Source organism: Chrysochloris asiatica, unplaced genomic scaffold (assembly GCF_000296735.1).
Source record: "Chrysochloris asiatica unplaced genomic scaffold, ChrAsi1.0 scaffold00100, whole genome shotgun sequence".
Taxonomy (NCBI): Eukaryota; Metazoa; Chordata; class Mammalia; order Afrosoricida; family Chrysochloridae; genus Chrysochloris; species Chrysochloris asiatica.
In genome coordinates, this window is record NW_006408618.1 from 40,292 (window position 1) to 58,049 (window position 17,758).

The following is a 17,758-nucleotide window of genomic DNA, read 5'->3' on the forward strand; positions in this document are numbered from 1 at the left end:
CCTAAATGAAAAAATTTCCTATTTAAATACTGTTTTTTCGAGCATTTTGATTTTAAACTTAGGAAATTTATAAAACTTCTAAAGAGTATATGTCCAAGTACGCAAGTTTCTGAAGAATATCCAATTTTATTATAAAGTTTCCACCCCACGTACATTAGTGGACTATGTATTTTTACACTGACTTGATTAACAATACAAGGAAGTTGGCACATTTGAAAGTTAACTTAGTAACACATCTTATCATTATAAAAACAGGCTCTAGCATCTGGTTACTGATTGACTGATTATCCTGTACACAGAAACCTAGGCTCCTGAATGTTTATAACTTATCGTTGGCTGATTCAACACTTTACTGCACAACATGCACCACCCAGAAAATGATTAAGGGAATGCAAAGAAATCAATTCAAAGCAAACAATTTTGCACTTCTGGCAAAAGGACTATTTGGAGCTAAAGAGGAAAACTATTCATGAGAATAAAAATAGGGAATAAATTATCTGTGGAATTCATTTACTCACATAATCACTGGTCCCTTCCAAATGGAGGTTAACTGAAAACAGACTAGACCATGATTTGCAGCTACATATCGGTCATTTTCAAACGCTCCAATAATGTTCTCCAGTAATTTTATGATCTCTAGCTTTACAGTGACATACTATGCTTTTCACACTGTTCATTTTTCTTCTTTTGTAATCCAAATGCAAAAAAATTACTACCCATTCCCTTATACAGTAAAAAAAAAGAGGTTTACTGGAATGTTTTTAGTTATAGCTGAAGGCAGCAACATTTACAACAGTTAGCTTTTGTTACAGCCATAAACATGTGGAAACTGAATGCAAAGCAGCTGTAATGTGAGAAGAATAATCCTGCAAAGACTGGCAGGATGACTCTGCATCTCTTTAAGTAGAGTGATTCGGTATTCTACATAGGCTGACTCCCACCTTGAGGCAGTAATTCAAGTTCTGACGCCATTAAAATAGCAGTATGAAATATCATCAACAGTGTTTATATACATAAATAATGAGCTGGCAAGTATCTACTTTCAAATTAGAGCCTTGGAATATGGTAACATAGAGGCTAGTTATTTTTGCCTTCAACCAAATTACTAAAAGCATGTTTTATTAGAAGGGAATAAGATAACTGGCATTCTCAGTGATCCAATTTGCAGTGATACTTGCCTTTTAGTTTCTTAAAAAAGAAGTTTTGACAGTATATACATAGGTTTCATTTAAATTATGCAGCAATCTTTTATTATTATTATTGTCCCAGATCTTGTTTGATGAAGATTTCTGTCATCAAATCAAGTACGGTATTTCACAACTATAAGAACTGCAAGAGAAAAGAATGAAAAAAAGGAACATATCAAAATCAGATTCGTATGCTATGTTAGAAGCAATATTCCTAGATGTAGCTGTGCCCTGTTTTAGAAATGGGTATTAAGGGCTGGATTTTAAAGAGAAGCAAAAATTTCATGAAATTACCTAAATGTCTCACATTGGCATTACAATCAAATCGATTGTAAGTACAACATGCAGTTGTTAAAATACTATAAAATATACTTAATAACATGAAACAATATTCACAATATATTTATTAGAGGTCACTATGTTGTTGTGTGCCGTCATTTCTGACTCACTTCACAACAACATGCATATTACCTTTTAATATTAATTTTTTAAAAAAACATGCTTACATAATCATAAGATGAGACTAGAGTATATGCAATACTTATATTGTTGTTTGTTACTTAGTGCTGTGGAGTCGGTTCTGACTTGTAGTGACCCTATGTAGGGTTTCTGAGGAACAGTTGGTAGATCTGAACCACCGACCTTGCAGATCAGTGTTTATCCTATTAACAGTTATGTTATCCCATGGTTTCCAAACTGTCCACCACGCATATATAGTTCTTTGTAACAAAACTCTTTTCTCCTTAAAAAGAGAGTAGTGCTATAGAGTTCTTCAAAAGGTTATTTTGAGACTTTGTAATCTTCATAAAATCCCTGTAAACACAGGTAAACAGACTTTGGAGAAAAAAAAATATTAAAAATGATCTGACTTTTGAATATTAGGGAAGAAAAGGGGAGAAGCTAAACTCTAATGGCTAAAATCAAACTCAAATCCCAAAACACCAAACAAACAAACAAACAAAGAAATCCCATCATCATCTGGAGAAGTTATCTTTTTCTTTCAAGCACAATGTTATGAGATGCAATTTGCAATAGCTGAAATTTAAGAATAAATAGAAAATGTAGGCTGTGGTCCTGAGTGTAGCAGCAATCATTTCAAATTTGGGGTGAGTAAAGGCCTGAACGGGGAAGTGGAGGGGAATTCCAATTGAGAGTCAGAGAAAGTATCAAAATCTCCTTACAAAAAAAGGAGTACATTTATTATTTTTTTCTCCAAATTTCAGTGGGAATTAAAAGATTGTTTTGTTTTTACAAAAAAAGCCAGAGCCCTGGTGGGATAGTGGGTTGCATGTGTTAGACTTTTAACTTAAGGCTCAGTGGTTTGAATCCACCAGTAGCATCACAAGAGAAAGATGAGGTATTCTGTTCCCCAAGAGATCTACAGCCTCAGAAATCCTACACAGGGTCACTATGAATCAGAAATGACAGCACACAACAACAGCCTTATAAAATGGACATCAGCACAGTCTCAACTTAGAGCATTTCCAGAAAGTCACAGAGCCCCTGACTCAGGATACAAGTCATTACTCTATCCTGACAGCAGTCATTCTGAGCCAACTGAAAATAAATGTAAAAGGGACTGAAAAATGAACTGTAAAACAATGGTGTCCCCAGTGAGTTACAATCCAGTTAATACTTACTGATAATCACTAGCAAAAGGATGGCAGCAACCAAAGCCATAATGGCTTTTATCTGTAACACACAAGACACAGCAAAACAAAAAATAAACCAGCATATTAATATCTGATTTCTCAATACAGTCAAAACTATCTGCTATGCTATATATGACATTATACTAAGGCACTAAGTTATCAATAAACTGGCACATTCCTTGAAAGGTATTCTCAATAAAGCTGCTGGTTATTTCACATCTCCAAATTTGAGGGCTTTTCTGGGCTGGATTTCATTGTTCAAGGCTATCTGCTATAGTAAATAGTAATGGTCAAAGACTTCATGGACCTGGACCCTTTTGTGTATGATTTCCTCTCAGGTTTATTTTTACTATGAGACCAGGAAAAGCATATGATATTTGAGTAACCCTGTCAAAGCATCAGTATACGATGAATAACAATACAGGCAGTCAACTGCCCAACAGTTGAGTATTACATGACATAAGCAGCAGTTTTATAAGTATATGAGACTTTTGTCCGCTTTCCCCACCCTTAGTTCCTTCTTGGCATTTTAATCTCCATTTGAAAAATATCATTTAGATTCTTCATGAATAACCTCATTTAATCAGTATCTTGTGTACCAGTTTCACGTGACAGGCAAAGCCTAAAGATTAGTCCTACTTCGTTTCTTTAAGCTTCTTTATCTCTAAGAAAAATCTCTCACTCATCATTGAATTCTAAAACACATAATTTATAAACTGATGTTATTTTTCTGATGAATTCAAATGAAAGCCTTGTTTTCATCATTTTCGTAGGTAATTGATAAAAGAAAAGAAAAAAGCCCAGTTATTATAAACAGATGAAACAAAGAGCAATCAAGTAGCTAATTAGCTGTTGTGAAATAAATTACTATGACATTTTAGTGGCATTACATTCATGACAATAACAAAATGACCCAGAGGATATATGGAATCTTTGCAATTTGGACATGAGCACCTATTAAAAGTATTAATTATGATAGCCCAAAACTGTAGAAACAGACTCAGACCACATAGAGATATGAGCCATATTCTTAGCAGATGTCTGGTTCACCTAATACTTAATCTTTCTCTTTTTTTAAATCTCAAAAATATTTCTAAACCAATTTGGAATTCTATAGTAGTTTTGAAACTTTGCCCAAAACATATTTTAATCTGTCCTGTTAATGTATCCTACACTTAACATTTTGAAGACTTAAAAGGAAACATCACTATCAATTTTAAGATATCTCAATGAGTAGAGATTTCTTCCTTGAGTTTCTAACACTGCCAGAAAATGTCTATATCAAAAAATGGTAGTATGATATCCATGCATGTTGAAAGCTCTTTTCTTCCAAATGGCATATGGGCAAAATCCATTTATCTGAGCTTCCTAGATACTTAGAGATGTCAGGGATTCTCCCTCTTCCTCCACCCCAGCCACTTATTTATTTGTAAGTTAGGTTTATTGAGTTATACTTTATAGAAAGTAAACTTCATCATTTTAAAGTACAGTTCGGTGGGTTTTAATAAATATGTTGCTGTTGGGAAGTGCCGTCAAGTCAGTTCCAACCCATAGCAACCCTGTATAGGATTGCCGAGGAGCGGCTGGTGAGCTTGAACTGTCAACCTTGCAGATCAAACAAATATAGGCAACTGTTAACTATTACAAGGAGGCCTGGTAGAGCACTGTTTAAAGGGGCCAGCAGTGTGAACTCAATAGGCAAAAGTGTGGCAGTCTACTTCCATAAAGATTATATCTACAGAGCAGTTCTACTCCGTCTGTGGGTTCTACTCCATCCATGGGGTCTACTCCGTCCAAGGGGTCAAAAGGAATCACAACGGACTCAATGGCAGTGGGGTTTTTGGTGGGCCAACCACTGTAGTTTAGATATAGAACATTTCTACCACTTCACAAAATTCCCTCCTGCCCCGCTATATGCAATTTTTACCCACCCCCACATTTAGTCACTGGCAACCCCTGATCTGTTTTGTGCCCCTTGATCCTTTATCTTAAAATTTCCTAAATCATCCCCATGGAAGTCAATCCACAGACAGCAGGCATGGAGAGGCAGTCCCGGTGGGTAACAGCACAATCAGATACCCATGAGGCGCAGAGAGACAGAGCAGTAATTGCTGCTTTAAATGCTCTGTATTAAGTTATAGAAAAATGTTTTTCAATATATGGTCAATGCTATTAGTGATCCTCAAAGGACCCCAGGGTGATAAACATACTGTTCAAAAATATAATTCCACTTTCCCCTGAAAAAATATACTATTCCTCTTATAAATGAAAAGCATAAAATGAAAGTCTTTGGTGGTGGTGGTGGTTATATGCTGGATAGTCAGTTCCAACTCATAGCAGCTCTGCATCGGGTTTCCAAAGCTGTAAATCTTTACGGGAGCAAAAACCTCATCTTTCTTCTTCTAAACCGCTGGGAGTTTTGAACTGATGACTGTGAGATTTGTAGCCTGACTCGTAACCACTATGCTATCAGAACTCCTTACCAGAGCTCTTTAGATAAGGTTAAAAAAGGCTAGGTATCTTCTTCAGCCACAGCTTCTGAACCTTCTTGAACACTAACTAGCTTGAGTAGCTTGCTCTTACATGTACTAGCTTCCCCCTACAACCACCATATCCTCAACTGCCAAGCGAAAGGTTTGCCCTCATCACAAGGCAAGACGAGAGAGGTAGTGAGCTCTGTGTGTGCGTCAAAGTGGGTCATGTAAACAAAACCTGGAGAGGCTCTCTGCTCAGAGGGGACAAATAGTCTAGGCAAAGTACGCATTATGATTACCTGTTATGGCTACGAGAATGTGAGGAGGAAGAGAGAATGAATAGCTCATAGATGGTGCTTTTACAAACTAGGGTACAGAATAGGAAATGTATGGGCTAAATATTCTAAACTAAGGTGGCGGAATGAAACATATTTCTTTTCTCAGATCTACTTCTAAAGTAACAAGATTCAACAAATAGATTAAAAAAAAAAAAAATCAGTAAATCCAAGGCAAGAAATCCTTAGCAGATGGCAAAGAAAGGTTTAGAAAGTTATTGCCAAACTTGAAATACCAATGAGCTCATGTCTAAGATTTCAACAAAGCAAAAACTGACACATAAAATTGGGAGAAAGTCTTTGCTCACATGACATTAAATTCACCATAAAATCTTAAAAGAAACATTTTATGTTTAATGATTAGAAGCCATACTTAAGAGGTAAATTGTTGTTGTTGTTATTAAGCGCCATCAAGTCAGTACCAACTCACAGCAACCCTGTACAGGGTTTCCTAGGAGTGGCTGGTGAATCTGAACCACCCACCCTGAGGTTCAAACCAACCTTGCGGTCCAGTGCTTTTCCCACACCAGTACACCAGGACTTCTCAGAGATAAATTAACTTCTAGGAAATGTTTTGCAGGACTACATTAGTATAGAGTGATTTACCCTTTTTCCCCTTGTTAAAAATTTCTGTGGGCCTAATAGAACACTGTCTAGAATAATGCGGGATATAAGAATTTTTTTTTTTCCTTAGCCTCATTTTCCATAACAAATTCCGATATGTGAACTGTTTTTCTCTTTTCCTCTTTCAACAGAGAATTGTACTTCTTTCTAATTTATATTTATTGACTTTTACTATCTCGAGGTTTATGCTATAGGTGCTCTAAAAAGTACTAATATAAGTTATATGATGATACAAATATAAAAATTTGTATTTGTTATATTAGGTCTAAAGCCAGTTATTAATAAAATGTAGCTTCTTTTCTATGAAGAAACCTATGACAGCATCTCTTAGTCAATGCTAGACTCCACTAGGAGTCCTGGTGTGGTGCTGCAGGATAAGCAGTGGACTGCTAACTGCAAGGCTGGTGTTTCAAACCTACCATCCACTCCTGGGAAACCCTATACAGGGCACTATGAGTTGGAGCCAACTTGATTAGTACTTAACAACAGATTCCCTGAACTAGTACAACTTAATGTGGCATACACTAACTGAGTTCCCCCCGTCCCAGGTTCAGAAGACAAAATAATAAGTAAGCTAGTTACAGTCCCTGTCCTCACCAAGTTTCTTATCTAGACGTTGTTTTCCTTCGTGTCTCTGAAGACTACTTGACATGCTATCCAACACAACGAGTATGTTCCAACTCACTTACTTTGCATCCACGCCACCACATTTGCCTTCGAAGCTGTTTGGATCTGTTGCTAAAAGCAGTTGCATTATCCGATAAGCTTTCTGTATCACATAGAGGGTGGAGAGAAGGATTAAACGACATAACAGGATTCGTTTATCTAGTCACACAAAGACAAGAAAATATTAATTTCTACTCCTACAAACCCATTCCCTTTTAAGCATGAAAATAACATCCTCTCTTTCTTCCACCCACAGATTCTATATTTAAAACAAAAAAAACTGCTGTAGGTCAGCTGGCATCATCCACTTTGACTATAATATTAAGAGAAGTCTACCCAGGGTGTCAATGACATTTTTTAATATAAATTCTGATAAGGAAATGTTGAAAAATTCAAATACTTGGCAGATCAGTAGAAAATACTCATATATGAAGGTCAGATTCCCACATGACATCAAAAGTAGGCTGCATTTGAAGCAACAGCACATACAAGGGGGCTTCAAAAAGTTTGTGGGAAATTGGAACTGAAGGCTCATCTGAAAAGTGGTCAGATTAAGTTTTTTGGTTAAGTAAGTCTGTCAATGATTAATTATCCAGGTATTCATCTGTTCATCATTCAAACAATATTTGAATGCCTAGTATACACAGGGGGTCACTTAACAACCACCACACAGTGTGGCGCTGTAGGATAAGCACTGGATCATAAGGCTGGTTTGAACCACAAGGTCAGCAGTTCAAGTCCAACAACCCCTTCTTTGTAAACTTTACACAGGGTTGCTATGAGTCGGAACTGACTCAATGGCACTTAACAACAAGTATATATAAGGCACTGGTGTGACACTATAGGATAAGCACTGGACTGCTAACTGCAAGGTCAGCAGTTCAAACCCACAAGTCACTCTTAGAAACCCTACACAGGGACACTACGAGAACTGAATCGATGGACACAACAACAACAAAACCATATGCCAGGCACCGTTAAATATACGAAGATCAGCATTTGTCAGTAAAGAAAGATTATGAAGCTACCAGCAAAGCACAGAAGCATCATTTAAATTTAAAATAAGTGTTGGAAAAAAGTACTTAGACTTCTAATCCTTGAGATCAAAAGAATTACAGAGTAGAACATATTAGAGCAAAAGAAAAAAAAAGTACTCAAGGGTTGTTTTTTCTATTTCAACGCTTCAACAATTAATTTTGAAATTCTCCCTACTTAACAGAACAATCGCTGTAGGATAAGCACAGGACTGCCAACCACAGGGTTGGTGGTTCACACACATCAACTGCTCCTTAGAAACCCTTGAACGCACTTCAAAACAACAATTAAAGAAATAATACAATAAACTGATTCAATATCAAAGAAGCTAAATTTAAACCATTAAAGTCATAAACTTAAGAACCAAATATGAATTTCCTAAACCATCATCTTAAATTTTGATTAAATAAACTCTACAGCATAGATAAATAATATCAAAAATATATAAAGTGTTTGTACCTGATTTGTCCTGTAGTTCATCTAGTCTCTCCCCTCTTTCAATTACCTTTGTAATATTTTCTTGCATAACATCAATAACTTCATCCACCTGATTCTGAACACTATTTGGAAAAAAAAAAGAAAGGATAAAGTATGTATTCCTCCTCTGAGAACATTTATAATTTCTGAAATGTTTATTAGCTTTAGTAGAGAATGTCCTGGTGCAACAGCAGGTTAAGCGCTGGGTGACTAACTGAAAGTGTGGTAGTTTGAACCCACCATCGATCTGCAGGAAGATGAAACAGTCAGCTTCCGTAAAGATTACAGCCTCGGAAATCCTATGGAGCAGTTTACTCTACCCTCCAGAGTCACTAGAGTCAGAATCTAGCAGTAGGTTTGGTTTTTATGTTAGACAACAGCAAGTTCTCAATGAAATTATTTAGCTATAAACATTTTAAGTTTGTAGCAATGTTCTTCCATTTGTGAGCATAAGTACTCAAGCAATTAAAAACAACATATTTAATTTAAAGACAGTTTATTTTTAGCTCTGCTTCTGACTAGTAATATAACTCACAAGCAAATTAAATGTATCAGAATACCGTTCAGCAGAAGTTAGTCAAACTGAGGCATCATACCAACAGACACAGCTATAACCTACGTGTGCTATATATTGCATATGTGTTGATGTTGGTATGTGCCATTATGTTGATTCTGACTCATAGTGACCTTATCAACAAAGAATTGCCCCATAGCTTCCTAAACTGTGATCCTTAGAGGAGCAGATTACCACATGGTTTTGCTTGCAGAGAGGCTGGTGGGTTCAAATCACTAAGCTTTTGATTAGCAGCTGAGCGCTTAAGCATTGTACCACCAGAGCTTCCTATGGCACTGTAGGATAAGCAGTGGACTGCAATTCAGTTTGAACTGCAAGGTCAGCAGTTCAAACTCACAGCTGCTCCTTGGAAACCCTACACCGGGTCGCTATGAGTCTGAACCAACTCCAAGGCACACAACCACCACCACCATTAGAAGCTTATGGAAAACACTGGGTTTCCAATATGGCCATGTAAGGTGTGTTCTAGGAGTCACTGATGCCACCATAAATTCAGCCAGGATCAGTGTATCTGGGCACAGTAAAGGAGTCGGGGATAGTGGGAAAGCGCTAGGTAAGGAAATAAAAGTAAGAAGAGAGGATATTTTGAAAGCTCAGTGATTGACTGGACTTGGGTGGGGAGTTGTTGCTGTTGTGTACCATTGAGTCGGTTCCGACCCACAGCTACCCTGTAGAGGGTTTCTGAGGAGCGACTGGTAAGCTTGAACTGCCAGCCCCGCAGTTCAAACGGCTTTGCAGTCTGGCGCATTAATCCACAGCGCCACACCAGGATTAGGGGACAGAAAAAAGGTAGGTGCCTCCTAAATTTATCATATGAGCAAGGAGTGGCAGTGGATGGTGGCCATCAAATAGATAATTAGGATCTCACAGGAAAAACATGTATGAAAAGGAGAGGTGGAGATTTGTATTAAGGCCAGTTAAAGGAGAATTATAATATGGTAGGAGTCCTGGTGTGGCATTGTAGGGTAAACAATGGACTGTAAGGTCAATCTGAACTGCAAATTTAGCAGTTGAAATTCAACCGGCCTCTCCTCGGAAACCCTATACAGAGTAGCTATGAGTTAAAAAAAAACTCGATGGAACTTAACAACAACAACAACATAATATGGTAGAAGAGAACAATATACCCAATAAAAGATAAAGACATGCAGGGAGAACAAGACATTTTCAGTGTAGTTTTAAATCTTCCTTATTGTCTGACAGAACCCCTGGTGGCATAGGGGCTAAATGCTTGGCTACTAACTTAAAGGTCAGTGCATTCAAACCCACCAGCTGCTCGGCCACAGGAAGATCTGGCAGTTGGCTTCCATCAAGACTTACCTTGGAACACCTGTGGGGCAGTTCTACTCTGCCCTGCAGGGTCTCTATGAGTCAGACCCAACTCAGCAGCAGTAGTTAGAGTTTGCGGGCATGTGTGTTCCTGCCATCTCTCTACTCTAAGTATCAACAGGGAAGCCGCATGTTTGAAAACAGAGAGGCTGACTTCTGTATTCAGACAGACCTGGGTTTGCAATCCAGTGTTACCACTTACAGCATATATGACTTTTGCGAATCACTTTGCAGGCTTCTTTGAGCCTCATATTTTCTCACCTCATATGAATCGGGCTGCTAATCTCATGGTCAGCAGTTCGAAACTACCAGCTGTTCTGCAGGAGAAAGATGAGGCTTTCTGCTCCCAAAAAGATTTGCAGCCTCGGAAACCCTGTGCAGGGTCGCTATGAGTCGGAACTGACTTGACGTACTTAATAACACAACAAAATGAAAAGAATCAATTTAGCTCACTTACGAAAATTAGGGTGATGCTGTTTTTCAAACACTTAGCACAGCATCTAACACTTAGCATGAGCTTGAAAAATGCCAGTGCTCTCCTATTAGAAGAAAAAAATGGCATGCTATGCAACACACCAACACTCATCCCTAGAGTCCTGATGTGGATGGAGTCCTGGTGTGACACTGCAGGCTGGACTGCAAAGTCTGTCTGGGCCCTAAGGCTGGTACTTCACCCACCAGCCACTTCTTCTATACAGGGTTGTTGCTATGAGTCGGAACTGACTGGACAGCACTTAACAACAACAATATTATCCATAAAATTAACTATGAAAATAAGTAACTGTATATATATATATATATATATATATATACTTAACAACAATATTATCTATAAAATTAACTATGAAAATAACTGTATATATATATTTGTTGTTGTTAAGTGCTGTCGAGTCAATTCCGACCCACAGCGACCCTATATAGAGTTTCCAAGGAGCAGCTGGTAGGCTTGAACCGCTGGCTTTATGGTTCAAACTGACTTTGCAAAGTTAAATCCAGCGCATTAACCCACAGTGCCACACCAGGATTATATTTATACTTTATAACTATAATACATAGTTACTTATTTCTATACTTAACATCTCCATCTTGTGGCATTTGAAGGTACTGTTGACATAAGAAAATTCATGGTAGTTTTGTAACTATATGAATGACTATGTTTATTGCTGTTGGGATCCTGGTGTGGTGCTTTAAGATAAACACTGGATTGTTAACCCCAAGCTTGGTGTTTCAACCCACCAGCTACTCCACAGACACCTACACAGGGTTGCTGTGAGTCAGAACCAACTTGGTGACACTAACAACAACTACTGCTGCTAGGTCATGAAACATTCCGTGGAGGTCTTGTAAAGTCACGCTGGCTGGACCTACGCTATCATAAAGAGGTTCCTTAACCTTGGGAAAGATTGTATACAGTTCACCAGAATGGCATTTAAAACACTTTCACTTAATTTAAAAATAAGATGGTTCAGAAAAAATAATACATTTTATACAGGCATGTGACTATTTAAAATCTTCCCTAAAAAATCCTAACCAAAAAAGAGGTGTTGGGTATTTTTGTGGGATTAATCATAACCAACATTAATAATTAGTAGCCAAAACAGAACAGCCAGGTCATAAACAGTGAGGATGTTCACAAACTGTAAAGATTGTAACCAATGAGGACTAAACCACTGTGTAACTTTCACTGAGAACATAGTATCAGCAAAAGAAATATTTTCAAACAGAGGCCAAATTCAAATAAATCAACAATGTTACTGCTGCTGCTATAGCAATATATGTCCATGCAAAGAACAATCCTTCATGAAATGTTATCAGTGATGATAACATGTCTAAAAAACAACAACAAAACTCACCAGTGCTAGCAATTTGGGGAAGTAAATTAATACCAGAGATGTGTCCTTGGGTAAGTTGTGTGGGATTTTGTGCTCCATCATTTTGGGCACAATGGTAAGTCATGCTTTGGCTTGATGAATATTCATGAGGCTGTACCAACAAAGTTGTGTATTTTGATGACTAACCTTCTAAATATGGCAGGTCTTCAGTTTTAGAGTACGAACCACTATCATTACTATTATAAAGTTCTGCTATCACCAAAGTTATTGTGGCAATTTAATATATACATATACATGTTCTCGTGTGTGTGTGTCTGTATGCCTGGCACGGACACTTACATCTATTCTAGATAATACCCACTCTGTACAATTGACAGTGTTTGGCAGCTCAGCTAGAAAAGCATACTCAAACAACCTAATTAGCCATATCCAGTACCAGCCTCATTGATGGGTACCAGACAGGAAACAAAGCATATGGACAGGACAAAATGGGTGTATTTTAAGTGGAGTCCTCTAGTGGCAGCTTAGGTATCTGGATGGTCAGGTACAGGAGTAACTGTGGCTCAGTGTAAGGGAACGTCTCAGCCATGGCATCCTGACCCTTTCATACAGAGTAGACAGCAAAAGATTTGAACCATATCTATCTGAGCATTGGAAGAATGTTTGTGATCCTCCCAGGCAAAACATGAGAAGATGAGTGGCTTATCAGTCCAGCTCCCACTCACCTATATCCTCTGGAAGTTGTCATAAGAGTCCTATCACCTCTCAGGTTCTGATACAGTATGAAGCTTCCTGAAGGGCATATCTGCTGACTACAAATCACTTAGCTACAGACTAGTACTGACTCCTTAGTATTGGGGTACGCCACAACTCTCAATGCAGTTCTCCCACCCCTTTTGTTTTGGAATGACCATTTCTGGTATGTGGCACAAGGACTTGAGGACAGACAACTCTGGCTACTCTTCCATTCACTGCCTATTCAGTTAGTAAACTGTCTGAAAGTGACTCAGTAAATCTTTACCAGACATATCAGACAGGTCTGATGACACTGAGACTCATTCTCTAGAGAAACAACCATTCTTGTAATAACCCAATGAGCAGAGCTTCCAGGGGTCTTGGTAACAAGGGGCATGCTCAGTGATAGAATTTGCTTTATATTGTCATTTATTTAGCAATACATTATAATTACATATTTGTCACTTGGAGTGCTCCAAGCCATGTATTCACATATTATATGCCATTTTGGGATCAATTACTCCTAGTTACAATTATAACCTGAATTACACTTATAACCTGAACCTCATTTTTTTTTTTTAATGAAAGGGGGGAATTCATATGGATTATAATACTTGGCCTTTATTATTCATTTTGATGCTCCAATCGCACAGATTTGGCCAGTAGAGGACCAACCACATTGGTTTCTATGTCTTCTCACTGTCTCCATCATACTTTAATCATTTCCTTACTTTCTGATACAAGATGTTCTCATCTTGTGCATTATCTGGCACAGTTCTGGAATCCACCAGTTCTCAGTTTTTGAGCAGTAGTGCAATGTCCCATAAACATCAACGAAAGACAATTCAAACTCTATTAGTTAATCTACATAATGGATGCATGGAACTTCAAAACTGTAACACTGCGACTCCTGCTCTCCACATCAATGCCTTTGTGTAATGCCCTCCTCTTACATTTGGGGAAAAGGTCTATCTTGCTTCTAACCAACAGAAGATGGCAAAGGTGATGGGATATCACTCCTGTGATTATGCTGTTACACAGCAATGGTGGTGGAATTGTGCAAATTTAATTAAGGTCCCTAATCAAATTAAGGGAATTCAGTGGTTCTGTAGGATAAGCACTAGACTGTGAACCACAAGGCCAATGGTCCTAGCCCACAAGCCACTCCAAGGGAGAAAGATGAGGCTTTCTGTTTCTACAAAGATTTACAGCCTCAGAAACCCTATACAGAATCACTATGAGTTGGAACCAATTCAACAAAACTTACCAACAACAACAACAATCAAATTAACAGAAGTCCTGGTAGGGCCATGGTAAAATATTCAGCTGCTAACTAAAAGGTTGGCGATTCGAACCCACCAGCCGCTGTGTGAGAAAAAGAGATGCAGCAGTCTAACTCTGTAAATTTACAACCTGGAAAACCCCATGGGGCAGTTCTACTACGTCCGATAGAGTTGCTATGAGTTAGAATTTACTCAGCAGTAATGCACTAGGTTGGCATCAGTTTAACTCTGAGTAATCAAAGAGATTTTACTGGGTGGACCTGACTTTAAAAGAGGGCTTAAGCATTCTCTGATTGTGTAGACACTCTCTTCTGTTGGCCTTATAGAAGAAAAAATACCGTGGATTCTATAGCTGCAAGGAAATAAATCCTGTCAACAACCACATGAGCTTGGTCATGAGCCTTAGATGAGGCCACAGCCCTTGCTGACATCTTGATTGTTGTACAGAAGAACCGACCAAACCAGGCCTGAGCTCTTGACCCATGGAAACCATGGATAATAAATGTTTTGTTGTTTAAAGCTGTTAAATTAATATATTTTCTCATACAGCAACAGAAAACCAATACACGATATCTAGTATCTTGGTCTGCAGTTACTTTGGTTCGCATCTTGAAAGCCCTTAGCTAGGATGAACCTAAGTATGGACATATTTCTTCACAAAAACAACTAAAGCCCAAGTGTCTGATCAGTAACTCGATAAATTATTATAGTGCCAACTATTTCCAGCATTAGGGCAGTGATTCTTATCTCTCGTATGGTCTTGAAGCTGGGTCATTCATTCAGTTTAGCTTCCGTAATTAGTCTTCATAGCTTGGTCTATTCGTCCAAGGTCCTTCTCTTAACCTAATGCATAATTCACTGCTTTGCCCATTTGTTCTTCCTTCCTGACAGGATTCATAGCCTTCAAACACCAGAAAATTCACTATAGCATACTAGCTATCATGTAACACTAATAATACAGTGAAACTTGTGAGAACCAGAACTTTCCTAGAATGCCTTGTTTTTTCAGGTCTTGAAATTTTTCTGCCTTTGACACTGCAATGACACCACTCTCCTATCAATCTCTAACAGATTTCTGCTGTACACAAGTTCTGGCTTTCACAGGCTTCACAGTATATACAGGAAAGGCTTTCCAATAGAACATTAGCCAAAAAAACTTAGACCGATACATGGATTAGGATAAGTAACAAATATGAAAAGATTCTTGAAGTAGATGAAAAACACACTTCAAAACATTAAATCTATCACATTACTTTTTTTAAAATTATCATTACAAAAATGGAAATTAAGCATACACCTAAAACCAAAACAAATTTTCAGATTATACTAAATAAATGGATGTGACATAATGCAAACAATTTAAAAACATAACAAAAACTATCAGCCAGAAATTGCTTTCCTTAGTATATTTGCAAAAATAAAAAGATTGGGCTTTTATAATTCGAGAATTACACTATGGGTCAGAAAATATTTTCCAGAAAAGGACCACATAGCAGATATTTCAGGTTCTGCTGACCACATGACTTTGCCACAACTATTCAACTCCGCTGATGTAATCTCAAAAGCAACCACAGGCAATATGAAAACAAATGGATGTGGCTGTAGCACAATAAAACTTTATTTACACAAACAGGTGGCAGTCAGATTTGGCTCATGGGCTGTAGTTTGCTAACCCTTGGTTACACATAAATATGATAATCATTTAAGCAAAAGAGCATCTCAGGAACTTACTGCTTAATTTTATCATTTCTAGGTCCAAATCTTGGTCCAGATGGTCCCCTTCTAAAACAAAACACCAAGTAAGTATTAGTAGTATTAAAAAACACAGCAAAAAAACAAAGAAAAACAAGACACAAACACATATACACAATCAAGCTGAATTTTAAACATGAACCAGTCATTTCTTATAAGGAATTTTACTAATAATGCTATCACTGAATAATGTGAATCATCTCTTGACTTTATTAGTACTTACTGATGGCCATCATTAACCAAATTCTTCTGACTGTTACAACTTCCAGAGAAATTTGGATGTATATAATCATTAATGATATGTGGGCTGTTCAAATCAGTAAACTCTGAAATATAACAACTACTCTGCCAATGAATATGACGAGCTTTATGGTCAGTTGTAGAACAATTACAAGTACAATCTACCTTGAATTTAGGCTATGATACTATGCTAATTAGCAGAGCTGTATGGAGAAAAAAGTTAGTTCAAAACATTAAACAGTTTCAAGTATGTTTCTTTGATTACTCACCTTAAACTTGCCAACAGCAAAGGGGCATTACAAGAGTGTATGGAAAGACCAACATTTTTCAAATTATTACCTCTTTATTATCCATTTTAATATTCTAGACATGAAAACTTTTGGATATTTAAGTGATTATCATACTTCTGAAGAAGAGAATAAAGTCCAAACCACAAAACTAAAAGTAAAATAGGCTCTTAAATTTCTAGGCATATAGGAATTTTTAAAGGAAGTGAAGAAAATAGGAATTGAAGAAACAAGTGCATTTTTGGAAGAAAAAAAAATCAAATCGTAGCTACACATTTATTATGATTTATAAATATAATTTTGCCTTAATTAATCGAACCTTATTCCTAAGGTCTTTAGAGCTCAAACTAAAATCTCACTGGACCACAGTATTTTACTGAAGATGAAAGTCAAACACTGAAATTCATAAAATACTAATTTTCTGAACCAGAAACCATCCTTTAAATCTAGGCAAAAATATGAAAGAATTGGCCAACTGAAAAACAATAATTGAATGAGGTAACAATAAAACTAAAATAGACAACCTGAAATTTATTAGATTAAAATTAAAGCCAGGAAAAAAAAAATTTTTTTAAAGAGGCTATGTTTTCAACTGCTGAGTAACAAAAGACTTGGATTCAAATTTAAAAAAAGCTGATTCTTCGAAAAGTAAAAATTGATAAACTTCTAGTCAGAATGAACAGGAAATTAAGAGGAAAGGCACAAATTACAAAAGGACTATGAAAGGGGCTATCACTACAGGCAATGTGACATGGTGGGATGATTAAAAGAAGCCCAGTAAAGGGCAAATGGGAATCTGCATCTCTCCCATAGTCTACAATTATTTTAAAGTGAAAAAAAAACAGAGTTCTCAGGTCTAGACAGAGCCAATATTGACTTTTATCAAGCATTTAAGGAGGAAATAATACAAATTTCTACACAAACTTTTCTGGAAAACTGAAAAACATTCCCCAGTTTATTCTATGGGGCCAGCATTCACAAAAACCGGGGGAAAAAAGGTATAACTATCAGTCAGCCAGTATCTCTCATGAACAGAGATGCAAAAATTCTTAATGAAATCTTGAGAGAGGCCAACATATTTAAAAGGATCATGATGTGACATGGTAGGATATGTCTGGACTGCTATCCGCAAGGTTGGCATTTCAAACCCACCAGCTGCTTCTTGGAGACCCCATACAGGTCACTATTAGTCGGAAATGACTTGCAGGCATTGCAAACAACCACCTGACTATCAAGTAAGGTTTATCCCAACAGTGCAAGGTTAGTTTAAAATTCC

General features: G+C 37.3%; 1 protein-coding gene across 2 annotated transcripts in view; it reads right to left on the minus strand.

Annotated features, from left to right (window-relative positions):
- Positions 1-728: 728 nt before the first annotated feature.
- The window catches only part of VAMP4 (vesicle-associated membrane protein 4), a 34,182-nt gene continuing 17,152 nt past the window's right edge, over positions 729-17,758 (minus strand). Inside the window, exons 4-8 of one of the 2 annotated variants that reach the window (XM_006867040.1) lie at positions 15,935-15,985; positions 8,433-8,533; positions 6,962-7,041; positions 2,828-2,879; positions 729-1,329 (exon numbers count right to left, since the gene is read on the minus strand). In XM_006867040.1, coding sequence (XP_006867102.1) covers positions 1,301-1,329; positions 2,828-2,879; positions 6,962-7,041; positions 8,433-8,533; positions 15,935-15,985 — 313 coding nt within the window. In that variant the 3' untranslated portion in view covers positions 729-1,300. The remainder of the gene's footprint in view (positions 1,330-2,827; positions 2,880-6,961; positions 7,042-8,432; positions 8,534-15,934; positions 15,986-17,758) is intronic. The other variant, XM_006867041.1, reaches the window with a different exon arrangement.